The sequence below is a fragment of the Zingiber officinale genome, chromosome 8B (genome assembly GCF_018446385.1).
Source record: "Zingiber officinale cultivar Zhangliang chromosome 8B, Zo_v1.1, whole genome shotgun sequence".
NCBI lineage: Eukaryota > Viridiplantae > Streptophyta > Magnoliopsida > Zingiberales > Zingiberaceae > Zingiber > Zingiber officinale.
Genome location: NC_056001.1, coordinates 53,930,235 through 53,956,360, shown reverse-complemented (window position 1 = coordinate 53,956,360; position 26,126 = coordinate 53,930,235). Strand labels below are relative to the sequence as shown.

At 37.2% G+C, this 26,126-nt stretch overlaps 1 protein-coding gene across 1 annotated transcript; it reads left to right on the top strand.

Annotated features, from left to right (window-relative positions):
- Nucleotides 1-13,602: 13,602 nt before the first annotated feature.
- On the top strand, nt 13,603-20,365 carry LOC122014447 (NADPH--cytochrome P450 reductase 3-like). The gene is made up of 18 exons (XM_042570679.1): nt 13,603-14,157; nt 14,239-14,298; nt 14,389-14,465; nt 14,535-14,592; nt 14,684-14,767; nt 14,852-14,888; nt 15,243-15,312; nt 15,463-15,654; nt 15,754-15,846; nt 16,780-17,005; nt 17,086-17,169; nt 17,282-17,433; nt 17,507-17,603; nt 17,847-17,996; nt 18,098-18,175; nt 18,282-18,404; nt 18,493-18,606; nt 19,874-20,365. The coding sequence occupies exons 1-18, from the start codon at nt 13,828-13,830 to the stop codon at nt 19,952-19,954; spliced, it is 2,106 nt and encodes a 701-aa protein (XP_042426613.1). The 5' UTR covers nt 13,603-13,827; the 3' UTR covers nt 19,955-20,365.
- Nucleotides 20,366-26,126: the final 5,761 nt, after the last annotated feature.

Genomic DNA, 26,126 nt, shown 5'->3' with positions numbered 1-26,126 from the left:
TTTGGTCTCCCGATAAAATTAAGCATCACGTGCTCGCCCCGAACACACAACTTAATTTTATCAATAATAATTCATTCCACTCGAGAATTATTATTGAACTACCGCACCAATCCCAAATTACATTTTGGGCTCCTTCTTATCATGAGTGTGTTAGTCTCCCTGTGTTTAAGATAACAAATGTCCACTAATTAAGTAATTTACTGACAACTCAATTAATATCTAGCTCCAAGAGTAGTACCACTCAACTTCATCATCATGTCGGACTAAGTCCACCTGTAGGGTTTAACATGACAATCCTTATGAGCTCCTCTTGGGGACATTCTCAACCTAGATTACTAGGACACAGTTTCCTTCTATAATCAACAACACACACTATAAGTGATATCATTTCCCAACTTATCGGGCTTATTGATTCATCGAACTAAATCTCACCCATTGATAAATTAAAGAAATAAATATCAAATATATGTGTTTATTATTATATTAGGATTAAGAGCACACACTTCCATAATAACTGAGGTCTTTGTTCCTTTATAAAGTCAGTATAAAAGAAACGACCTCTAATGGTCCTACTCAATACACTCTTAGTGTACTAGTGTAATTATATAGTTAAGATAAACTAATACCTAATTACACTACGACCTTCCAATGATTTGTTCCTTTCCATCATAGTCGTGAGCTGCTGTTTATAATTTATAAGGTACTGATAACATGATCTTCTGTGTGTGACACCACACACCATGTTATCTACAATATAAATTAATTGAACAACTACATTTATCACAAATGTAGACATTTGACCAATGTGATTCTTATTTCTAGATAAATATTTTATACCAAAAGCTAGGCTTTTAGTATACATTCTAACAGTTCTGTGCGATCGCGCACTTGTCCTAATCGATCCACTGATCGATTGGGAGGAGGCTTGTCGTGAAGACTCGCCCAATCGATCGGCCGATCGATTGGGCATGAGCCAATCGATCGGATGATCGATCCAGCTCATGATTTCTCCCTAAAATCTAGTCTAAAGCCTCCTAAACCAACATCTGGTCAACCATGACCTGTTTGTTCATCGTGCCTAGCATCCGGTCACCCTTGACCTACTAGGACACCCTTACCAAGTGTCCGGTCAATCCCTTTGACCCACTTGGACTTTTCTCCTCGTGCCAAGTATCCGGTCAATCCCTTTGACCTACTTGGACTTTCCAACACCAGATGTCTGATCAGCCTTGATCCATCTAGATTTCCTCGTGCCTGGCTTCACTCACCAGGACTTCGTTCTACCTAGCTTCACTCACTAGGTCTTTCACCTGGCTTCAGTCACCAGGATTTCCTTCTGCCTAGCTTCACTCACTAGGTCTTTCACTTGGCTTCACTCACCAGGATTTCCTTCTGCCTAGCTTCACTCACTAGGATTTCCCACTGTCTAACTTCCCAGTTAGGACTTTCACTTGGCTTCACTCACTAGGATTTTCCTGTCAAGTATCCAGTCAACCTTGACCTACTTGACTCTCCTTCACACATGAACAATTGCACCTGTAATCTTCATGTATTGACTACATGTATTGTCAAACATCGAAACCACAATATCAAGACTCGAGCTTGACTCAATTCAAGCTCAGTCAACACGGTCAACCTTGACCTGGGGAATATTGCACCAACAATCTCCCCCATTTTGATGTTTAACAATACCTTCTTTAAGTTAGGCTAATCCCATAGCCTCAACTTCCTTCATGCCACTAGGTAATGAAGGCGTAAGATAAACCCTACATTCTCCCCCTAAGAGGGTGAACTCCCTCTTAGATAATGAAGGCATAACTTAAACTCTTCATTCTCCCCCTATTGGCACACATCACAAACATTCCCCATCTTTGGGCACTCATCAAAAGCAAACTCTCCTCCTGAAGAGTTACCCTTCGTTGTTCACAACTTCACTCGTTGCTCACAACACAATAATGAAGGTCCATACCCTTTATTATTCTCAACACACATCCTTGAGCATATACCACTTGGTATATTCATACAATTCAAATGAAGCTCCCATACCTTTCATTTTCATCAAATGCTCATCCTTGAGCATATATTACTGAAACAATGAAGATATCCACTCTCCATTGTATTCAAATGCCCAACCTTGAGCATTCTCACTAAAAAAGGTTAACCACCTTCCAAGGTGTATGAAAAATAATTTTCATGTCCTTAAAGAGTAACTCCCCCTAAAGACATGGTCGTGACTTCTGTCATTGCACCAACAATGACTTGGAATCCCTAAACCTTTAGAAAACCCAAAATTAGAAGTTTCGAGGTTCATAAATTCAACAATGAAGTCAAACCTCAACCTAAACTTCGACTTAGTCTTACTTAACCAATCCATCCTTATTTTCATCATGAAAACTCCCCCTAAATGTATACAAATATGTTTTGAGGGGTTTGGAATGGTTACCTAGACTAAAAATGATCCAAAATACTGAAATTAGGCTTTACCAGCCAAAATCAGCATCCCCAATCGATTAGAGTTGGGTCCCAATCGATTAAACCTTCTTGAATCGATCCACTGATCGATTCAGGAGGGCTGGATCGATCGGTGGATCGATCCAAGAAGCTTCTATTCGCAAGAAGCTTGCTCTCAATTGATCACCCGATCGATTGAGACCCTTCAATCGATCGGGTGATCGATTGAAGCTCTGAAAAAGCTGAAATTCCATTTCAGTCAATTTCAGAAACCCCTAGAAAAATCTACAAAATTCCAAAAATCATAAAAATCGTTGTAGACATTATTTAGAGCATATAGTATCATGGAAAAATAGTTTTCTAAGAAAATACTTCATATTTTCAAAGATGGACATAAACTTGAAAACTTGTAAACACGTTAATGTTTTCTTCAAGTTTGTGCTCAACTATTCAATGATGATTACTATCAAAAGATAGCCTTCACCAAGGTTTTCCAAAAGTATTTTTAAATGATTTTCAAAACCAATATCTAACCATGTTCCTTGGGCTCAATGCGCATGACTTGTACATTAGCTTTCCCAATGATTGGAAAACACATAACTATGTGTTTTGATGAATCTAAAACTCAAAAGAATGCACTAAATCAACATCTTGAGTTTTGTTCATCATTCTAACATCTCACTTGTATCTAATGTGTACTAAAACACAGACAAGTCACCTTATAGTTCTTTAATGAGATGTAAACTTTAGTTTTTGCCCTAATCTAGGGATCATACATATCTACCTAGGCATTTTGAGGTTATGAACATCTACCAAGGATGTGATTTGTTAATAAATGCCATTTGTCCTTAAATTGCAAGGAATTAAAATAATGCATGATATGTTATGGCATACATCAAAAAGAAATATTTTAAAAAAATCTTATAATTATATGATGTATGTATGAGATGACATGGTATTTTTATATTTTTCATAATAAGGTATGAATGCCAAAGCAAATAAATATGATGTCATGACATATAACATGCAAACAATCATGGCAAGTTTTAGCATAAATAAAATACCTAGATTACATATCTAAGTGTCCTAAAACCTTGGCTAACTTAAAATTTAAGTCCTAAATTACCCTTAAGTCCCTCATAAAATGCCAAACTCCAAACTTGACATTTCTTTTACTCATATTTTGTTGTGCCATTGAAAATACATCAAAATTTCTCAACTCATAGCACATATTACTCCAATTAAGAGTAAATGATGATCCTTTTCATTTTCAAAAGTTAATAATAACCTTGAAAATGCTTCTTGAGTGTCAACTTCATCATGATTAGGTTAACTACCCTTTCAATTTGAGTTGACACTCTCTAACCCATCTATGGGATAAAGAAAATGCTCCTAGGAACCCAAAACCTATTGGTGCTCCTTGGATGCTCTAGGCATTCGCTAGGGATAACCTCCCTAGATACCTTCCTAGTGACTTTGTTTGGCTTCTTAGAAGCCTTGGTCACCTTTTCTAGGTCAACCCTAAGGATTTCTTCCCTTGTGACATTTTTAGTGACTTTGTTAGACTTCTTAGAAGTCTTAGTCACCTTAGTTGCAAAAATACTCCTAGGGATAACTTCCCTTGTACTTTTGACTTGACCCTTAGACCTAGACTCGGTTCCATAGCTATATGGAACCCTATGGTAAGAAATTACATCCTTATTAGCCTTAAGTTTGTATCCCAAACCTTTATGGCCATTGGATGACTTTTGTTGTCCCAAACCTAGGTTTTGCTCATTTTGCCCTTTTAGGATATTTTCCATCCTTTTTAGGGTCTTTTCCATTTTATCAAGTCTTGACCTCAAGACTTGATTTTCTTTCCATAAATCCTTAGTTTTTGATTTTTCATTAAGTCCGTGAGCATTTCTATTTCTAGGCTTATAACTAAAATCCTTAGAGTTATTTCCTAAATTCTTATCTACCTTCCTAACCCTAGTTGTGGTAGTTTTAGCATGAAGAGTCATGTGTTTTTCTTGAATGACATCATGCTTCCTATTTTTATGGTAAATAGCATTAAAATGATATAAATTAGAACTAGCATGCTTTTTATCATTATTTAAAGGAGTAGGCTCAATAAATGATACCTTTCGTTTTACCTTGGAGGCTCCCCCTTGAATTATGCTTCCTCCACGAGCCTTGACCGTTTTCTTCCCCTTGGGACATTGGCTTCTATAATGTCCCTTTTGGTTGCACAAGAAGCACACGATGTGCTCCTTGTTCCTCTTTGTTCCGGGAGCGGTCTCCTTGAGCTTCTTCTTGCCCTTTAATGTCACTTGGCTCTTCTTCTTGGCCAATTTGGGACACTTGCTATTGTAGTGCCCATGTTCCCTACACTCAAAACATATAATATGATTTTTATTTTAATTGGAACATTTATACCTTCATGTGTAGGGAGGGCATCTTCTCCTTTTGTTCTGGAGGTAGAGGCTTCCTCTTGATCCGATAATGATGCTCCTTCAATGGATTTGACTCGATTTGTGGAGGTGGAAACTTCTTCATCCTCTTCTTCTCTTGACCCGGATGTGGAGACTTCTCCTTCTTCTTGATCCGGTGTCACTGAAAGTTGCTCTCCCTCAATCCTAGAGGTGGAGACTTCTTCATCTTCATCTTGTACATGGAACAAGGAGTATGCCCTCTCCTTGTCCTCTTCATTGTATTCCTTTGAAGATGAAGCTTCTTGGACTTCTTCTTCGGAAGATGAGCATCTCTCACCTTCGGAATTCTCCTCCTCTTGATCTTGCTCCAATGAGTCACTCTCTTTAGATTTTTCTTGGCTTTGTACAGTGGAGGGGATCTCATGAATCTTGGACAATTTGCTTCATAGCTCTTTGGCATATTCAACATCTCCAATTTGCTCCAAGATGTTGCTTGGCAATAAATTGACCAAAAGCTTGGTCACTTTGCCATTGGTCTCACATCTTTGGATTTGGTCTTGGCTCCACTTGCTTCTTTTGAGAATTTTTCCCTTTGAATTTCTTGGAGCCTTGAACCCTTCCATGAGAGCAAACCATTGCTCTATCTCCATCATGAAGAAGTTTTCATTTTTTGATCTCCAAGAATCGAAGCTTGTTGATATATATGGTGGAGGCACCCTTATGTCGACAAATCCATCTTGGAATTCCATGTTGAAGTTGAGCTCGAAAAATCTTTGACTTGAAGAATTTTGCTCCAACTTCTTCACCCTCTAGCTTTTTGCCCCTTCCTGCGATGATTCCGGTGAAGAGCGGCCTCGCTCTGATACCACTTGTTGGGACCGAATGTGGAGCTAGAGGGGAGGGGTGAATAGCTCGGTGCGCTTGTCGTGCTCTTCGTTGCTTGTTTCTTCAAAGATGTGTAGCGGAAAATACAAAGAAAACAAACACAACGCTAACACTAAGGATTTACTTGGTATCCACCTCATAAGAGGTGACTAATCCAAGGATCCACGCACTCACACACCCTCCACTATGAATAACACTCCTTTATGGTTACTACCAAAGGCGGAGAAGCCCTACAACACTCTCAGTACAAGAAGAAAAAAGGGAAATACAAGATAAGCAAAAGCTTATAAGATGTACAATAAAAACCCTAACCCTAACTTCTTGTTGTAGCCCGCCTCTTGATCTTGGATCACCAGCAAACCTTGCTCCAAGAACTCTTCAAGAACTGGCAGTAGAGTGGAGAATAATATGTGGAGAGTTGCAGTGAAGATCGGGAGTGAACAGTGCGAGAGCTGCTGAAGGAATCGCACGCCAACGGCTTTATCCAGCGCCAACGGTCGAATCTCGATCGATTGGATTGCTCCCAATCAACCGGAGAGGCTTTGGATCGATCGGCTGATCGATCCAGAGCGCCTCTGTGCTCTCAGGAATTGCCTGGATCGATCGGTTGATCGATCAAGGGCTTATAGCGCGAAATCGCAACTCCCAATCGATCCACTGATCGATTGGGGGCTCTAGATCGATCGACTGATCGATCCAGCGTTGTTCTGTGTGATCGTGCACTTGTCCCAATTGATCCACTGATCAATTGGGAGGAGGCTTGTCGTGAAGAATCGCCTAATCGATCGGCCGATCGATTGGGCATGAGCCAATCGATCGGCTGATCGATCCAGTTCATGATTTCTCCCTAAAATCAAGTCTAAATCCTCCTAAACCAACATCTGGTCAACCATGACCTATTGGTTCATCGTGCCTAGCATCCAGTCACCCTTGACCTGCTAGGACACCCTTACCAAGTGTCTGGTCAATCCCTTTGACCCACTTGGACTTTTCTCCTCGTGCCAAGTATCCGGTCAATCCCTTTGACCTACTTGGACTTTCCAACACCAGATGTCTGATCAGCCTTGATCCATCTAGATTTCCTCGTGCCTGGCTTCACTCACCAGGACTTCGTTCTGCCTAGCTTCACTCACTAGGTCTTTCACCTGGCTTCAGTCACCAGGATTTCCTTCTGCCTAGCTTCACTCACTAGGTCTTTCACCTGGCTTCAGTCACCAGGATTTCCTTCTGCCTAGCTTCACTCACTAGGTCTTTCACTTGGCTTCACTCACCAGGATTTCCTTCTGTCTAGCTTCACTCACTAGGTCTTTCCATCTGCCTGGCTTCACTCACCAGGACTTTCACATAGCTTCACTCACTAGGATTTTCCACTGCCTAACTTCCCAGTTAGGACTTTCACCTGGCTTCACTCACTAGGATTTTTTTGTCAAGTATCCAGTCAACCTTGACCTACTTGACTCTCCTTCACACATGAACAATTGCACCTGCAATCTTCATGTATTGACTACATGTATTATCAAACATCGAAACCACAACATCAAGACTCGAGCTTGACTCAATTCAAGCTCAGTCAACACGGTCAACCTTGACCTGGGGAATATATACATTGTTTTCAAGTTCTCCTAAAAGATGGAAAGTTTTACTTGATAATGTGAAATGATTAACTGTCAAATCTTTTTCAAACACACGTTGGGAAAGTCGTATTAAAAGTTTTCAAGCTATTAGGTTTCAAGCTCTTGAAGTGCGAAGTGCTTTATTAGAGTTATATGACATTTGTGATGATGCAAAGTCTAAGAGTGAAGCTGAAAGTATAATTAACTCAATTGAAAGTTTTGAATTTTTACTTGGTATGGTTATTTGGTATGATATTTTATTTGCTATAAACATGATAAGTAAGAAGTTACAATCAAAATCTATATGCATTGATTCTGCTATGAAACAATTAGATGGTGTAATATCATATTTTGAAAAATATAGGAATGATGGTTTTGCAATAAGTTTGACTATTGCTAAAAGTCTTGCATCTGATATGAATATGGAGCCAATATTTTCAAGGAAACGTCATATTTTTAGAAAAAAACAATTTGATGAGAAAGAAGATGATGAAATTTCACTATCACCTGAAGAATCTTTTAGAATTGATTATTTTGTGATTATTGTAGACATGACAATTTCTTCTTTGAAAAGTAGATTTGATGAAATGAAAATATTTGAAAATATATTTGACTTTTTGTTTGATTCGAAAACATTAAAATCATTGAATAATGATGAGTTGAGAAAATGTTGTGTTAATCTGACATCCACTTTTACGCATGATAATTTATTAGATGTTGAGTTAGATGATTTGTTTACAGAACTAAAAATATTACAATTAACTTTACCAAATGAGATAATGTCGGCAGTTGATATTCTTAATTTTGTAAAAAATATAGATTGTTATCCAAATATTACAATTGCTTATAGAATATTGTTGACTATGCCTGTTACTGTAGGATCAGCTGAAAGAAGTTTCTCAAAATTAAAATTACTGAAAACATACATGAGATCAACGATGTCGCAAGAGAGATTGAATGGATTAGCAATTTTATCTATTGAACAAGAGATTTTAGAAAATCTTGAAATTAATAATATTATAGATGATTTTGCATCTAGAAAAGTTAGAAGAAGACATTGTAAATAAATTTTACTTTATTAAAAAAAATTAGGGCCTATTTTATCGTTTTGCCCGGGGCCTCCTAAATGTTAGGACTGGGGCTGTTAGTCAAGTAGCCGATCAAATATAAGGGAACTTGACCAGGTAAAATATGACTGAGCTCTAAGTGTTTAAACTCTGAAAACCTCTTAGCATAAAACTGACCGAATAGAGGCCGATCAAACATATAGCTCTCCATGTATGCCCGGGCGGGTAAAGCCCAGATGGACTTAAAGACACGTGACCTTATAAAACTCTTAGTATGAGATTGGCCTGACGAAGGTCGATCGAACATACGGTTCTTCATGTATGCCAGGGCAGGTAAAGACTAGATAGACTTAAAGACATGTGACCTTATAAAACTCTTAGTATAAGATCGATTGGGCGAAGGATGATCGAACATACGACTCTCCATGTATGCCTGGGTGGGTAAAGTCTGGACGGACTTAGAAACACGTGGCCTTATAAAACTCTTAGTATAAGATCGACCGGATGAAGGCCAATCGAGCACAATGCTATTTGTGCATGCCCGACCAAGTAAAGACCAGGCGGGCTTTAAGACACTTGGCTTTATAAAAGTCTTAGTATAAGATCGGTCGAATGAAGGTCGATTGAACACAAGGCTACCTGTACAAGCCCGATCGGGTAAATACTGGGCAGGTTTAAGGACACTTATCCTTAGAAAATTCTACATATATGCTCGGTCGAGCATAGGTCTACCAAGTTTAAGTTACCTAATGTCACATTATCCCTAAAATAAAGCTCCAATATACATAATTTGTCATATGACTTCTTAATGAAGCTTGGGCATATTGGGGGCATTATATTAATTTCTGAACAGATCTTTGTAGTACTTAATATATGACAGGGCAAATTGATACAATGACAAGCAACACGGTTGGCCTTACGGACCAGTCGAGATACTATGAAAAATATAATGACAAGCAATACGATCGCTCTTACGGACTGACTGAGATATATTCAACAGACAAACAACCGACAACATTTTAACAACTTGGCGTAATTATCGGGGAATATTCCTTTGAAAACTCCTCCAGAGTCTAGCTGATTTCTCATTGATAATTCATCTATAACGACATTTCCCTCCAACAACTTCAGAAAAGGTTTAAGTTATAAACGACATAAGAGATACATTTGTCGGTATAAAAAAGATTCCTCAGGAGCTCTTCGGGAAACTACCTAACAGACTCTGACGCATGAAGTCACCTTATGGTCACGGAGATCATGAGAGATGGTATAAAAAAGAGGGGGGGGATTCTCTCCGTTGGCGAGGTATGCAATTTTCGCATCTGAGACCTTCAATCGTACATTCACTACTGTTCTTCTTCCTCGATACTGACTTGAGCATTAGAGGGCCTTGTCAGGGATCCTTTCCCTGATTTTTGGTTACTAATGTTTCGTTGGATCGTTTGATTATGCATAGGATCGCTGAGGAACTTCATCTTAAATCAAAGAATTAACTATCCATCAATAAACTATCCATGAGCTAGTGCGCAATCTCCTCAACCTTCCGACGTGAACACCATCCATTTTAAATTTTTAATCAAGAAAACACTAGAAATTTTCTGTAACAGAAAGTTTTTTTTTTTAAATTTTATTTTCCCTTTTTCCCTATTAGTGTTAGCTAGCTTAGGCTATTTTAGCGTAAACTGTAAATTTTTTTTGTTATCGAAGATGAATAATACTACTAAATAATAAATAGAATTAACAAAAATATAATTTAAAAAAAAATCGATATATCTATGAATTATTTCAGATTTATTCCGTGATATTATTTTAATTAATCAATCCGAATAGCCCCATAGGTGTGGTAAAGCGGAACAAATAAGAGTATCATATTAGGATGAATATTTTGAAGATTAGTCTTTAGGTTCTGTTTACTCAAACCGATCGAAAAAGGGAGTGAAAGAAATTCTAAAGAAAAAAATCTCTAGAGAAAACTAATGGAAGGGAAAGAGAAAAGAAAAAGATACACAAGAAAGGGAAGGTAAAAAACGAAAGTAAGAAGAAATCGTAGCCACGAGCGACTTCGCGTGGTCGCTTTGGCCAGTTGTGAATGGTTTGCATGATGGAGAGAATTGTTTTCGGTCTGATTTAGACGAAAGAAAAAAAATGATGTCGATGAATTCATCAATTATAGATCTATTAGATAAATAAAGATCTATAAAAAAAGATTTTTTTTAATAATTATCTATATATATATATATATATATATATATATATATATATATATCCGAATAAATGACCAAAAATGGGGAAAAAAATCATTAATCAACTATTTTAATAATGGGCCGTTCAAGTAGGTGGACTGCAGAGTCTTCTATGAATTGCTCTTTTGGTATAGGACCCACCGAGACCGAATCGTCGTCCACGTTGCAATTTGGTGGGTGATCGATGTTCAACAAATTATGAATAATAATAAAAAAATAAAATTCCAGTATTCCAATTTTTTAAAATAGTTTTTCATTTAGCCTAATTAGGTTTCAAAAAATGGAAAGTTCAGAACAGCTTTCATTAAAATCAATAGGATCCCTAATTATTTTATCATAAAAAATCTATTAACACCTTCCCATAATTTGGAGATGTACGGTGAAGACGTCTAAAAACGTAATCAGCCTTTTGCACGATACTCATCCAACAATAATTTAATATTTAAAAGACAGTACACTTTAGAATATCTTTCATTAAAATTATTAGATCAAACATTATTGTCAATTAATTATGTTTCCTTGAGTCACAATCTATTTAAGTCAGCACATTTAAATTATGATTTATTTAAAAATAATAATTTTATACTGAATGCAATGTTAATTTTAACATAAAATTAAGTATATTAAATTTATTTATTGATGCGGCAGAGATAACGATATCACATGGCACGGTTCATGACTCAGTCTGCGCTCAATTAGTCCACCTCGAGATAGAACTCAAGTTAAGTCACTCGACTCATACCTAAACTCGGATCAAGCCAATCGATTCATGCCTAAACTCGAGTCAACTCATGCGACTCATACCTAAACTTGGGCCAAATTAACTTACTCTTGGTCGAGCTCAATCCGGATCAATTTGAGTCATCTCGATTTGGCCTAACTTGATAGAGTTCCAGCACAACATGGTCCTTGATAACACCAAGGGGCATGACAGTTAAATTAACGCCGGTTATAGAAATAAGAAAGTTGCGCCTTTGGTGAGGGATAAAGAGGTGCACCTTTGGTCAAGTCAGTCGACTCATGCTTGAACTCGAGTCAACTCATGTGAATCATACCTGAACTCAGGTCAAATTAGCTTACTCTTGGCCAAGCTCAATCCTAATCAATTTGAGTCACATCTCGATTAGGCCTCACTTACTAGAGTCCGAGCACAACATGATCATCAATAATACTAAAGCTACGTTTGGTTAGGTGTAATGTAATTGATCTTGTAATGTAATCAAATTTATAATTTAATATAATGTAATCTTGATTACGTTACTATGTTTGGTAATATAATGTATGTAATCTTTGATTAAAAGGGTGATTACATTCTTTTGTTTGGTATCCATTATTTTTTATAAGAAATATAATTCATATTATTAAAAAATGATAAAAATATCCTGCGACGACCGCGCACCTCTGTCGGAGCTTGTGGCCGGCGATCAGCGACGACCGACGACGGCGACGACCGACGACGACGACGGTCGTCGTCGCCGCCGACGGTGACTGGTGATTGATGGCAACGTTCGGCAACCGGCGACGGCAGCGACCAACGATCGGCGACCGGCGGTGGCCGGGGCAGTGGGCGACCTGCGGCGTCGGCCAACAACCGGTGGTGGGCGGGCGGCGGCCGACGGACAGTCGGCGGGCGATGGCTGACCAGGGATATATTCGACATTCAAATTTTGGTTAAACAGTGATCTCGTAATATAATCGGATTGCATAGTATTTGCTTTGTAATCCAGATTACAAAACTTCATTACTTTTTGTAATCGAAATTACATTACATTACAGGTTTAAAGTTAAAACAAACAAAATAATCAACTTTATAATATAATCTTAGTTATATTATAAGATAAATTACATCCTATCAAACGTAGTCTAACGAAAATAAGAAAGTCGCCTGTTTGGTCAGGGATAAAAAGGTATCTTTTGGAGATCTGATCACCTCTTTGCATCATATAAGATAACGATGATGGTATTACACCAGAAGGTTGAGTTTTACTATTTTTTTTCTTAGCTATTGTTTTTTCTTCAACTCTTTTGTCAAATTTGGACTTGAGCATAGGATGCCATCGAGAGGTACACCTTAATCTCCATTCTAATCTCTTTTCCTATTTTTATCGTTTGACCCTCGTCCACTCGGAGAGTTACATCCGAGTCTTAATAATAAAAGCAACTTGATAAAGATCGACCCGATAGCAACTAACTTGACATAAGCTGACCTGACAAAGACTCCCCGACAGAGCTGACTCAACAGGAACTGACTTGACACACATCTGAGCTACCGAAAGAATTTGGCTGTGATTAGATCGAGGAGTCAACCCTAAAAAAACATTAAATATTATTCAACAATACTAAAGCATGTATATTTGTATTAAATTTATTAATTACGTAAATGGGAAATTAATAATTATTTTATTTAATTATCATTTTATATATTAAAAATATATATAAATTAAGCTTTTAATATTTTTAAAATATCAAATTGATAGAGGTTGGATTCGTTTTTAGCACTATCCATAAAAAATAAATATTTTTTTTTCTGATTTTACATCCACCCACGCGTTCCCATACCCAGTACACCCACCACTCGCACACGTGACACGCCCTCTAGGCTCATAAATAAAATCGACTCTGGCCTCTGGGACAATTAAGTCCATAAATAATTAAGGAATCTAGTAATTATATAAAAAAAAAATTTTAATGAAAAACAAATCTACGTTGGCCGCCTGAATGAATCTTCATGAGCGCTTCTATTCGATTTATTTTAATAATCGGTAAATATTATTTTTAGAGCAGATCGATCACCCAGATAACAAGATTAATCAGTTCAAAGACTCGATACCTTGTAAAAAAAAAAAAGTAACTCCGGTTACGCTGCATCATAACGGCCGTTACGTTCCGTCTCCACGCGTTTATGTCCTCCTTTCCCACGACGTGATATTTCCAAAACCACACATCCCACCTTCTGGTGTCTTCTCGTGTCGCCGTCTACTCTTCCAACCGGCTACCCAACAACTGCACGTCGCTCGCTGCTCCTCCGCAACCTCTCTCTATCTCTGTATCCGTCACGTCGAGCATCATCGGAGCGGGGAGAGAGGCGGAGGAGTAGGAGGAAGAGATCCGCCCGGGAGTTTGTATCTCGTCGAGCGATCTTTCACGGGCCGCGATGCAGACTGGTTCATGGAAGGCATCGCCTCAGGATCTCGTTTCGGCCATCGTCACCTTCCTCGGAGGCGACGGCCTTGCCTCGGGAGCGGACGCCGCGGCTGCGATCGCAGAAAACCAGCGGCTTCTCGCGATCCTGACTACTTCCGTCGCCGTGTTCGTCGGATGCGCCGTGATCTTCTTCTTTAGGAGATTTGGCGGGAAGAATCCGGCCGAGCCTCCGAAGCCACTGGCGGTGAAACTGCAGCGTGAGGCGGAGGATGACGACGGGAAGAAGAAGGTCACCGTCTTCTTCGGCACGCAGACCGGGACAGCCGAGGGGTTCGCTAAGGTTTGGGTTTGATATCTATGGTTTGATTTTGAATTTGCTTTTCCTTTCTTAAGGAGCTTTTTTTTTCCTTGGCCGTGTTAGGCGCTGGCCGACGAGGCGAAGGCACGGTACCCTAATGCCATATTCAAAGTTGTGGATATCGTAAGATCGTGTCCACCCTGATTTGTGATAATTTGATAAATATTGATCGGACTTTATTTTTTTAGTGATATGTACTTTCCCAAATTGCAGGACGAATATGCTACTGAGGATGATGAGTACGAGGAGAAACTGAAAAAAGAGACCTTGGTTTTGTTCTTCTTGGCCACGTAAGTAGTACAAACTGGGAACTATTTTCTGCAGAAATTTGAGCTGATCACTTTGGGTCCTATATATAGGTATGGAGACGGGGAGCCGACTGATAATGCTGCTCAGTTCTACAAATGGCTTACAGAGGTTCTGGAAACATGCGCATTTCATTTATATGTTTTCTCACTGATCCTTCAACATTACCTGCTTACTGATAGTGTATCTCGATTGATTACAGGGGAAAGAGAGAGAAACTTGGTTAGAACATCTGCAATTTGCTGTGTTTGGCTTGGGCAATCGGCAATATGAGCATTTCAATAAGGTCTGTGGAAGAAGAACTATTCAAGACCACTTTGTGTTAACCTCTGGACTGACATATCTTTTAATGTTGCTTGCATAATAAAAGGTTGCCAAGGTGGTCGATGAATTGCTTGCAGACCAAGGTATAAGCACTTTTGTCTAGCAAAGATTATTTGACTCATTGTTTTTGTTACTTGGATTGTCTTTATCTTCTGTCGCTTGTTTTCTTTGGTTGAAAGCCCATGACACAATCATGTCATTCAAGAGCATCTAACTTGTGTTTTTGAGAGAGATTTTTGAAAGTTACTACAACAAATGAGGAGTGTGCTTTAACATGCCCTAATATGAAGAGTTACTTGGAGACTTTAGTTTTTTGTTTTGGTTTTCACTATATATAAGGAAATTTAATATGGGAAGGCTGTAAATGCGTTTATCAAAATTAAAGATAGGAATCAATTTTGACCAGATTGATTTTCCAACATTTTTGTGCTGCATAGGTGGCAAGCGCATTGTCCAAGTGGGATCGGGAGATGATGATCAGTGTATTGAAGATGACTTCTCTGCATGGTATGTTGTATCAGCAAAATATTATACTTGTGCCCATCTAATTTCAATGTTGACCAGGCACTCTTTCTGTTATCCTTTCCTGCCTCTCTCTTTTTTTGTATTTTTTATTTCATTATTCACTCTATAATGGTGGAATTGATATTCTACTAGGAAGGAACTCCTTTGGCCAGAGTTGGATAAGTTGCTTCAGGATGAAAATGATGTAGGTGCATCTACTCCATATACCGCTGCTATTCCTGAATATCGGATTGTTTTTATCAAACCCGAAGAAGTTTCATTCCCGGATAAAAGTTTTAGTTTTGCAAATGGCCATGCTGTTTATGATATACAACATCCATGCAGGTAAAGATACTACTCTATTCATGAAAAATTTAGAAACTATAGGATATGAGACACCCTTAATGTAGAAGTCATGTCTAATGCAACATATGGCTCTTCAAGGGCTGATGTGGCTGTGCGACGAGAACTCCATACTTCAGCTTCAGATCGATCCTGCATCCATTTGGAGTTTGACATTGCTGGCACAAGCTTGACGTAAGCTTATTTGTTGTATCATTTTGAAGCATTGTTTCTTATTTATTGCTGTAGCTACATGCAATTTATGTAATTATCTGAATTTGATACTTTACGTGCTAATCTATTTGGTGAACGGTGACCAAATTTCATTTGTTGAGTTGGTGTTGTGTGTTTTACTTTGTTTACTATTCTTTGTCCATAGAGAATGTTTCTTCCTCTGAATCAATTCGAGATTTTTTTTGACAATCTTGCCTCTAGATGAATTTGTTTCAGAGCAAATATTAAATACTACAGTGCACGCATATTTTATAAGAAACCAGTTAATTGCTACCAAGTAGTTCTTGTAGATGGCACTAACAAAGAATTACTGTTACTCTAGCTAGTAGCCATGTATTCCAAATATGATTGAAATTATCTAATTTTTAAACAATTTTGATTTTGCATAAAATAGTTTTACATTCTATCTAAATATTTTAGGATTTGCCCCACTAGTTTGAATCAAACAATTGAAACTGCCCCATCAACTATAATTTTGGTTCCATATGTCTATCTAAAGCGTCTTAATCTTCACTTGTTGATGAACGATCACTTTCAAATTTTCCCCATGATTAATCAAATGTTGCATGTATAGTCATATCAACCTGTGATGTTCAGGAATTTTAGATATACAGAATTAAGCTGAATGTCTTCATAGAGTGGCTACCTGACCTAACTTTTATTCTTGAGATACATTATGTGTAAGATTCTGATCCTTCACCTTTGGTATTCATCATTATGAATCATTGTGGTATTCTAAAAGTTGATATGTTTTTGTACTCATGCATTGGAAGTTGCATTTCTAAACTACAAGCATCCTTTTGAACAGGTAGACAAATTGTTGAAGTAACATGCTCATTTACAATTATGGAATTTGACATTCTAGTAACCAGTTTGGACCTTTTATTTTTTCAGGTACGAAACAGGGGATCATGTTGGTGTATTCGCAGAGAATTGTACAGAGATAGTAGAGGAGGCTGCGAAGCTATTAGGTCATTCACCCGACACATATTTTTCTATCCATGCTGACAAGGAGGATGGTACACCACTTGGAGGCTCTTTATCACTTCCTTTCCCATCGCCATGCACTCTAAAATCTGCTCTTACCCAATACGCTGATCTTCTAAATTCACCAAAAAAGGTGTTTTGTTGCTCCTATTAACTAGTTTATATTGTTGTGCCCCTAAGCTTGTACCTGAATCTTTTCTGCTAAACACACAGAGTGCTTTACTTGCTCTGGCTGCACACGCATCAGATCCTAGTGACGCGGAGCGACTTAGATTTTTGGCTTCACCTGCTGGAAAGGTTAGCTTTTTTCCTGAGACTGCACAAACTTTTTGTTGTGAACTTGCGCAAAATTGTTGCCCAAATAAATTTTGTTCACAAATTCTTACCTAAATAAAATTTGTTTATGCAGGATGAATATTCTCAATGGGTCATCGCTAGTCAGAGGAGTCTTCTTGAAGTTATGACTGAATTTCCATCTGTAAAGCCTCCACTAGGAGTGTTCTTTGCTGCAGTAGCCCCACGCTTGCAGCCAAGATATTACTCAATTTCCTCATCGCCAAGGTAATAATAAATTCGTAATCTCGGATTGTTTTTCATTTATCCAACAGACTCACGTTGGATTGCTCCTGTTCAGGATGGCACCAACTAGAATACACGTGACGTGTGCATTAGTTTATGAAAAGACACCAACTGGAAGGATCCATAAAGGGGTTTGCTCCACTTGGATGAAGGTACTTTTCTGTGTGGTTTAGCCCTTTTGTACCTGCATGCCTTGATTGAATAATTGAACTACAGCATGACAGCCATGCATGCTTTCTTTCCACATCTTCGTTCTATGTCATTTTCAATCCTGATCAATGCATAAAACTAAATCAAGTTGTTGCTCTTTCAGATTACTACTGCAATTTTTTTCTTTCTATTTTTTCTTATAAAGATATTTCAGTCTTATTACAATGAAAGTCTTCGTTACACAGAATTCCATTCCTCTGGAAGAGAACCAACAATGCAGTTGGGCTCCTATATTTGTCAGGCAGTCAAACTTTAAACTGCCTACGGATCCTTCCGTTCCTATCATCATGATTGGACCTGGCACAGGGTTGGCGCCTTTCCGGGGCTTCTTACAGGTTTCTACATTTTTACCAAGAGTTACTTTCTTGCTAACATGAAACATGATCATACCTAATCAATTACTGGTTCTCACACTATGTATACTTGCCTCTCACAGGAAAGGTTGGCATTGAAAAAGGAGGGAGTGGAACTTGGTCATGCTATTCTCTTCTTTGGATGCAGGAACCGTAAAATGGTGCGATAAAACACAGTGCATCCTCCGATATGTTTAGAATCTGTTAAAACTTCAGTTTTTTTTTTTTTTTTCACTTCATAACTCATGTGGCTCTTAAATTTTGCAGGACTTCATCTATGAGGGTGAGTTGAACAATTTTATCGAAACATGCGCACTTTCTGAGCTGATCGTGGCCTTCTCCCGTGACGGTCCAACCAAGCAATACGTGCAACATAAAATGACAGAGAAAGTTGGACAAATTCCCTTTTCTTCATTTTCATGTCATTATTTCCTCACCTCTTAAATCATAACTTTTGTTTCTTTTACATTACTCCTAGGCATCTGAACTTTGGAACATCATCTCTCAAGGTGGATATATTTACGTCTGCGGTGATGCCAAGGGCATGGCCAGAGATGTCCATAGAGTTCTTCATACTATAGTTCAGGAGCAGGTATGTTGACTATGTGCAAACTTTCAAACATGTTCTTACTGATGACCATGATTTCCTTAGGTTTAATTTGGTTGAAATAAGAGAGGGAAGGGTGAGTAATCCATTCATTTTCTCTCTTTATTTTCCTCAGTCTAACTTTCCACCCTAGTAAACTCAACCTAAAAGATTTTATCTGGCAAAAGTTAGGCCATTATGTTCTACATGTGCATGTCATTGAGTCTACGTGTACAAGCAAACACCAATCATTAAAGTTCTACTTCAAAAATATAGGTGAACTAATCCTATATTTCTAATCCTAACTAGTAGTGATTATAAAAATTCAGGGTAAAAATTAAAAGTGTCCACCCCACCCCACCCCGCTTCACCTCATTTGTATTTTTAACAATATCTTTATTTTTGAGTCGTTCTAGTAACGGTTACAACATAGAAAAAAATGACTTTAATATAGTTCTAGCCGCTATATAGTTCTAGCAACTACTATTCATAGTTACTATAACTGCAGATGTAGCAGTTATGGATTTGTAATTGTTATAACATAATGTAGGTCAGGGATGAAGTATCTATGTTGTAGTAGTTACGATTTATAGCTATTATAATATAATATTCATTTGCGTTGACCAAAGATAAAGTATTCATGTTGTAACACCTATATTCCTAGTTGCTAGATCATAGTGTTACTAGTGTTAACTAAAGTTAAAGTGTCTAAGTTACAGTAGCTATGAATTATAGTTGCTACAATAACGTTGAAAATAAAGATATTTTTAAAAACAAAATTAGGCTGAGGGGGATAGGATGATGTTTTGATGATAAATTAAAAAGGAGCCTTCTATTGATGATTTCAATAAAAAAAATGGCGCCCTTTTGATTTTTGTCGCAAAATTTATGCATTGTTAAACATTGGGATAAATTCGTAAAGTAATTTTTTTTTGAAATAAAAATATGCGATTTAGTACGTTTATCGATTAACTACAAGATTACCCTACCCTTATATATTAGATAGGAACTGAAAATCAAATATGTTTCAAAATAGACTCATTTATTAATCCGCCTACCAATTTGCTCCTTCACTCATGCGAGTCTTCCTTTCGTATTGAATGATATTAAGATAAGTTTGCTCCTTCATTAATGAATTATGTGAGTTTTCGGCTAATTGAACTCTTGATCTACTTCCGCCGTACACATTCAAGAATTGTAGAAATAAATCAATTGTTTGGATTTTTTTTTTTTTTTTTTTTGCATATGGATAATTCATCAGTTTCTTTTTCAGGGGTCTATGGATAGCTCCAAGACAGAGAGCTTCGTGAAGAGCTTGCAAATGGAAGGTAGATATTTAAGAGATGTGTGGTGAGCTCTTTCCCCATGCTTCCCCTCAAACAACTTCTCTTCGGTAATACTCTTTTCGACAACAACTTGATTGAAAACTCCAGAATCCCCAAGTTAATAAGGTTCTAGGGAACGTGATCTGCATTGCCCTTCAATCACATTATTATTCTTTTAGCCATCTGGGCAGAGTTTTTTGTTCCTTATATATATATATATATATATATATATATATATATATTACAAATCACTGTAGTGATTATGAATTATAGGTGTGAAGCCTTAGGGAGATCATAATTAATATACCCAAGTCTGGTGTGATTGGACTGTGAGCTTCCTTCATGTTAGACTAGTACCTCAACCCAAACTCATACTTCTTTACTTTTATCTGTTGAAAGAGTTTTAAATATACTCCTCCTATGAGCTGCTTTGTTAATTATCCAATTTTCTATATTAGTTATCTTTATTTTCCCTTTAAAATCAATTTTAGCCAATTTGTTTAAAAATGTAATTTGAATATGAATGTCATTTGAACAAAACCAAAATTATTTCCCTCTGGTTACTTTGAAGCGGTTTTTTTTAGAGAAAAGGCAAAGGAAAGAGAATAAAAAATTATCTGAAAAAAATAGGAAGAGAAAGACGAAGGAAGAAATAAAAAATACAATTGTGATTGTGTATGGCTATGCAGTCGTGATTGGTGACCTTGTGTAGGGTTGCCCTATGTGGTTACGCAGGGTTGCCATTTGCATTCGCGTGGGGCTATTCATGGGCAAATTTTTAATTTAAAAAATTTCTTGCACGACAATCAAGTACTACACTTAACTCAACCTATCAATGAATCCACCATTGGGGTACAAGAAATCCCAATGCAAAGGTATTTCAAAAGCCACGAGAAAGCCTCAGCAAGCAACACACACGAGTATAGGAAAACTCTTAACGTTTGTTATTCTCACTAATAAAGGAATATGAATGGAACAATACAGATTCATTTATAAATTGCTCATGATTTGTCCATACAAATCTCTTATGATTTGCTCACAATTTTTTCCGTCTTCACAAAGTTCACAAATTTACTTACAATGTACACCCTTTGCACTCCTCTCTTGTCAATGACACACCTTACCTATTTATCATGCATAGATGATGGTTATAATGGAGGTTAATGATGGTTACACCAACTGCTTGTGTCACATGTACAAAACTAACTTAACTTACAAAAGCATTTTGTCCACATATGTTGGCTGCACTGGTATCATGCCAAATGGCAGCTTGCACACTTTGTGCTATGCCCTAGCATCATGCAGCATTGGTCTATGCCAAGTGTTATGCACTGCTTATGCGTTACCCCATGACTCTATTACATTGGTCCACGCCAAGTGCCAATCTGCACGCATGGACAAGTCCATCTGTCCACCCAATGTTTGCCCAATGGTTCCGCTTCTTTGGCACCACGGACAAATCCATTTGTTCGCCTTTGGTATCATGGACAAGTTCATCTGTCTGCCCAGTGTTCGATCCATGACTCCACTTCTTTAGCCCCGCGCCAAAGTATGTATACACGCCAAGTGCTCGACCCATGACTCTATGTCTTTGTCACCATGGACAAGTCCATCTGCCCGCTCGTTTGACGCCACGGACAAGTCCATATGTCCGCTCCTTTGGTGCTGCTTGGCATGCCCAGCACACATGCCTTGTTCGCCTGATTGCCAAGTCAGCCATATGCATGACTTGGGCTTAGGTAGCACCCCGCGTACTACCGTATCCGTTACTTTGGCGTGCCTCGTGCACAAGCCATGCCTGGATCATTGCCAAGTCTTTCTTCTGTAAGACTTGGACTTGGATAATCCCACGTCGTCGCGCCGTTGCTTGGCATGTCTTGCGTGCACGCCAGGCCTGCTGGATTGCCAAGTCTTTGCCTTCTGCATGACTTGGGCTTAGGCAGCCTCGTGCTGTCGCTTCACTACTTGGCATGGCTTGCGCTCATGCCACGCCCGTTGGTTTACTAAGTCCGCCTCCTGCAGACTTGGGCTTGGACAATGCCTGCGCATTGTCAGTCTATTGCTTGGCATGGCTTGTGCCCATGCCACGTATGCTAGTTTGCCGAGTCTACTTCCTATAAATTTGGGCTTGGACAACTCCGCGTTGCCGCTTCGCTTGGCATGTCTTGCACGTATGCCACGCCTCAAACATTTGCTAAGTCTGTCTCCTATAAGACTTGGGCTTGGACAGCCCCCACACGCTATCCAAAGTCTTCGCTGCTTAGCATGTTGCGTGCCCCGCGTGCATGTCCAATAGACTGGATCAAAAAAGTAACGAGCTAATTCTTATGTCCAGTCAAGCCACCAAGTTAGGGGGCTAACAATTGTCCTATGTGGTTACGCAGGGTTGCCCTTTGTGTCGTGAGGGGTTGTTGCTTTGTGTTTGCATGGGGCTATTGTCCACGGCTGCTTGAGGTCTAGTTGTGATTTGGGAGGGAGGAAAATATTTTTTGTTTGATTTGGATGGATAAAAAAGGATTTAAAATAATTTTATAAATCTATATCTATTAGATAAACAGAAGAAAGTATTTCATTATTTTATGAAATAAATAAATTTTTGTTTCATAATTTTTTTGTGGTTTTAGTCTTAAAATGTAATTTTTCGATTAATATGAAAATTTATATCGAATCACCCCTCATGATTTTCATGAGAATGTAAAAAATAATAATCTATGTTTTTTTTGGCATTTTAGTGCTAACTATTGTCTTTAAGTTAAAACAGAAACTAAAATAGTTTAAAAATTATGAATTAAATTTAAAATCCAATAAAAAAAATTTCTCAATGAATTTTAAATTTTATGTTCAATTTTTTTTTAAAAAATATTCTATATTTTTCTTCCTTTCCTATATTTCTACTAAAAAAGTGTTTTTTTTTTCATCTACATGGAGTAAAAATTATAAGGACAAGAAAATTATCTATACGGATAGTTCACATGTGTAACGTCAGCTTAGATCTTCTGGTCTGTAAAATACGGATCAGAGGATGGGTTACTCTCTATTATTGGTAGAAAGTAATGGTCCCACGTGTAAAATAAATTGATCATCACTCTCCATCAATGGTGGAGGGTGGCTCATCCTCTAGTTCATATTTTACGGATCAGAATATCCGTGCTCGTGTAACATATAGTAGAGCAAATGGAGTGCCTTGAATTATGGTGTTCATTCATTGCAGGGTATTTTATTTTTAATGGGATGATAAATTTAGAATGTTGGATGGTTGGATATTTCTGAATTTATCTTGAACATCAATAAAATTTTGTTACGAGGAGTCAGTAGATTATCTTTATAATTAGTTAACGGCTCAACGGATTAAATATCATTAGTTAAAAAAAATATACAGAGCAAGTGGAGGTCAATGCAAAAAGGAAAAAGATTTTTAATTTTTTAAAATAAAATATGGATATCTGTAAAAGAAATGGACGTCAAACATTTAAAAATAAGTTTTTAAAAATATTTTATGTTTCAATTTTAAATCTGAATTTTGGTAAATTTTTTGTAAATTCATATTTTAAACATGGTAAGATGGGAATTATAAATGGGAATCTTAGTATAAATCCAGCTTAATAAGCATCATCCCATTTTTAACGTTGTAAAATATTTCAACTTTTAAAGAATTCATAGATAAAATTTCAGATTATTTTGTGACGTTCTTTACTAATTCAGATTTTTTTTAAAAAAAAAATTGAATATCTCTAAAATTTAAGATAAATTATTTATTTTATTAAATTTAGATTACTAATTTTCACTATACACTATGTTAGATATTTTAAAATTTTTATTAGTTTTATTTTTTTATTATTTTCTTCTCTGTTATTTTTTTTTATTATTTTCTCATTCCTAATATCTAATTTTTATTATTCAATCTATTTTTTTCTCTCTCTAAAATTAAATAAATTTTTAATATTTAAAAATAAATTTTATTTTTAAAATATAGGGAATATTATTTATAAAATTTAAATTTAGAAAATAAATAAGATAGTAAATGAAATTTTTTTACATAAAATATAAAATTTAAGAAAAATTGTGTGCGTAAAAAAATTAATGTGGATGTCTTACTCCTGTGCTAAATATAAGTACTTACACCGAACATTTTTTTTTTATTGATTTATGAACATTTAAAAAAGTTTTGGACGTTTTTAGTGTCTTGACGAAGGCGGTATGTTCACCTCGTCACCCCCTATGCTCACCGCCTGTGTTTCTGTGCAATCATACGGGTGATTATTTTGCTTGATTTTTAACCGTTTAAAAAAACTTCGGACCTTTTCGGAGCCTAGACGAAGGTCCATTCACCTTCAGTCACAACGCTAAATTTCAGCTGAGTGTACTCATCGTCTGTGTATAGTGATCATAATTTGACTACGTTGAATTCAGTATTTATCAAAAGACGCAAGTAAATGTGTGTTATTTCTTTTCTAATCCTCCCGTCAGTCTTCTCTTTCCATATGACATTTTCTAATGCATCCGGACCCTATTTTAAGAAATTCTTATTCGTAAGTGATTCGAATAAGTGATTTCCCTGGTTCTCTTATAAACATGATCCTATCATGAACCTTTTACTATTTACCATACCTCCAGCTTGACGGGATTGTAAAAGAATAAGTAGAAAACGGGGCCGGGGTACTGTAAAACGTTCAAGAGGCGACTTCAAAGGATTTAAGAGGCGACTTGAAGAGGCGTTGAAGGATAAATTTCAAGTAAAAAAAAATTGGTAGAAGAAGATAGATAAAAATTTAGTGATGTACGTATCAATTTGCTACTATAAAATTGGTTTGTACTATAAAAAAAATAATGTACACTTTTATAGAAAAAGATGATTACAAAAATCATATTTATATTGTCCATCAATGTGTAGGGAAGATTTATAGAACAACACTAAGAATATGGTGCCCTCCATTATTTATTCGGTTTGCGAGGTGCTCTACTGTGATGTTAAATTTCAGCTAGACCTTGGTCATGTTATCCAAGATACCATACCCACGTTCGGCTAATATGGTATATATCATGCTCACGTTGGACTTGATATGGAATCATATTAGACCCATTTTATTCCTTGATCAAAACTTTGGTTTGACACCATATCTACCTTCTTCTTGCTCAACCCTTCCTAGTGATTGTGAGTTTTTCATAAATTCAAATACCCTAGGTCTATTAGTGGATTTTGATCAAAATCTATTGACGAACATAAAAAGATCTGATTGCACTCATTTTAAATTTTATGAGTTTTTGATATTGCAGAGACTCCAACGATGTCATACATTGCTTATTTAGGACTCTCCAGAGATGTTCTCCAACGTTACTATAAGTTTCAGCTTGGATGTAGGCTTGATATGGGATCGGGCCTGATATTATCCCATATCAGATCTACACTAGGCCTGATATGGGATAATATCAGGCACACTTTGATCCTTGATCACAACTTTGATTTGATACCATATCTACCTTCTCCTCACTCAACCCTTCCTAGTGGTTTCGAGTTTGCAGAAATACAAATACTCTAGACCTATCAGTAGATTTTGTTTAAAACCCAATGATTAATTATGAAAATCTAGTATGTACATCATATCTATCGTTGTTTGCTCTTTGAATTACAACACCACTTGACTATGAAGTTGTAACTTTGCTAAGTTTATAATTTATTTTTCAAGGACAAACATATTGTTGAAGAAATTTTCTATGAGTATGGAATACACTTGATGCAAATTTTATCATGGGATAGGGAGCTAATGTGGTAGAATTATCCAGAACTAATATTTCATCGTCTTCTAAGTATAGTGGTATGTGGAACACAAATAGAAATACATGTAATTTGACATTTGATCTAAATGAAGAAGCAAGTAACCTAGAAGATAAGGTTTTGAATACTTTGAGTCTACTTTGAGTGAGGGGAAAGAGCATTATATCAAGATTGCAGAGGAATTACAAGCAATACAGATGTACAAGAATTCTTAGCTGATGATATGTAGATTGAATAATATGAATTTTTCCCGAAGCAGTATAGTGACTTAGAGGAGGAGTTTCGAATAGTTAATGATCTATATATTATGAATTCTCGATTAGTCGACGCGCTCCACCTCAGCTTGTGGATGAGTTTTCGGGTCCGGGCGCTTGGACTGACTCTAGGTGCTCGAACCACTCGGGTGCCCGCGACACCCGCTCGGGAGA

Coding starts and splice junctions, on each gene's coding strand:
- LOC122014447 (XM_042570679.1), top strand. CDS start 13,828: ATGCAGACTGGTTCATGGAAGGCATCGCCTCAGGATCTCGTTTCGGCC. Junction 14,768..14,851: donor AATATGAGCATTTCAATAAG/GTCTGTGGAAGA, acceptor GCATAATAAAAG/GTTGCCAAGGTGGTCGATGA. Junction 18,607..19,873: donor ATACTATAGTTCAGGAGCAG/GTATGTTGACTA, acceptor TTTCTTTTTCAG/GGGTCTATGGATAGCTCCAA.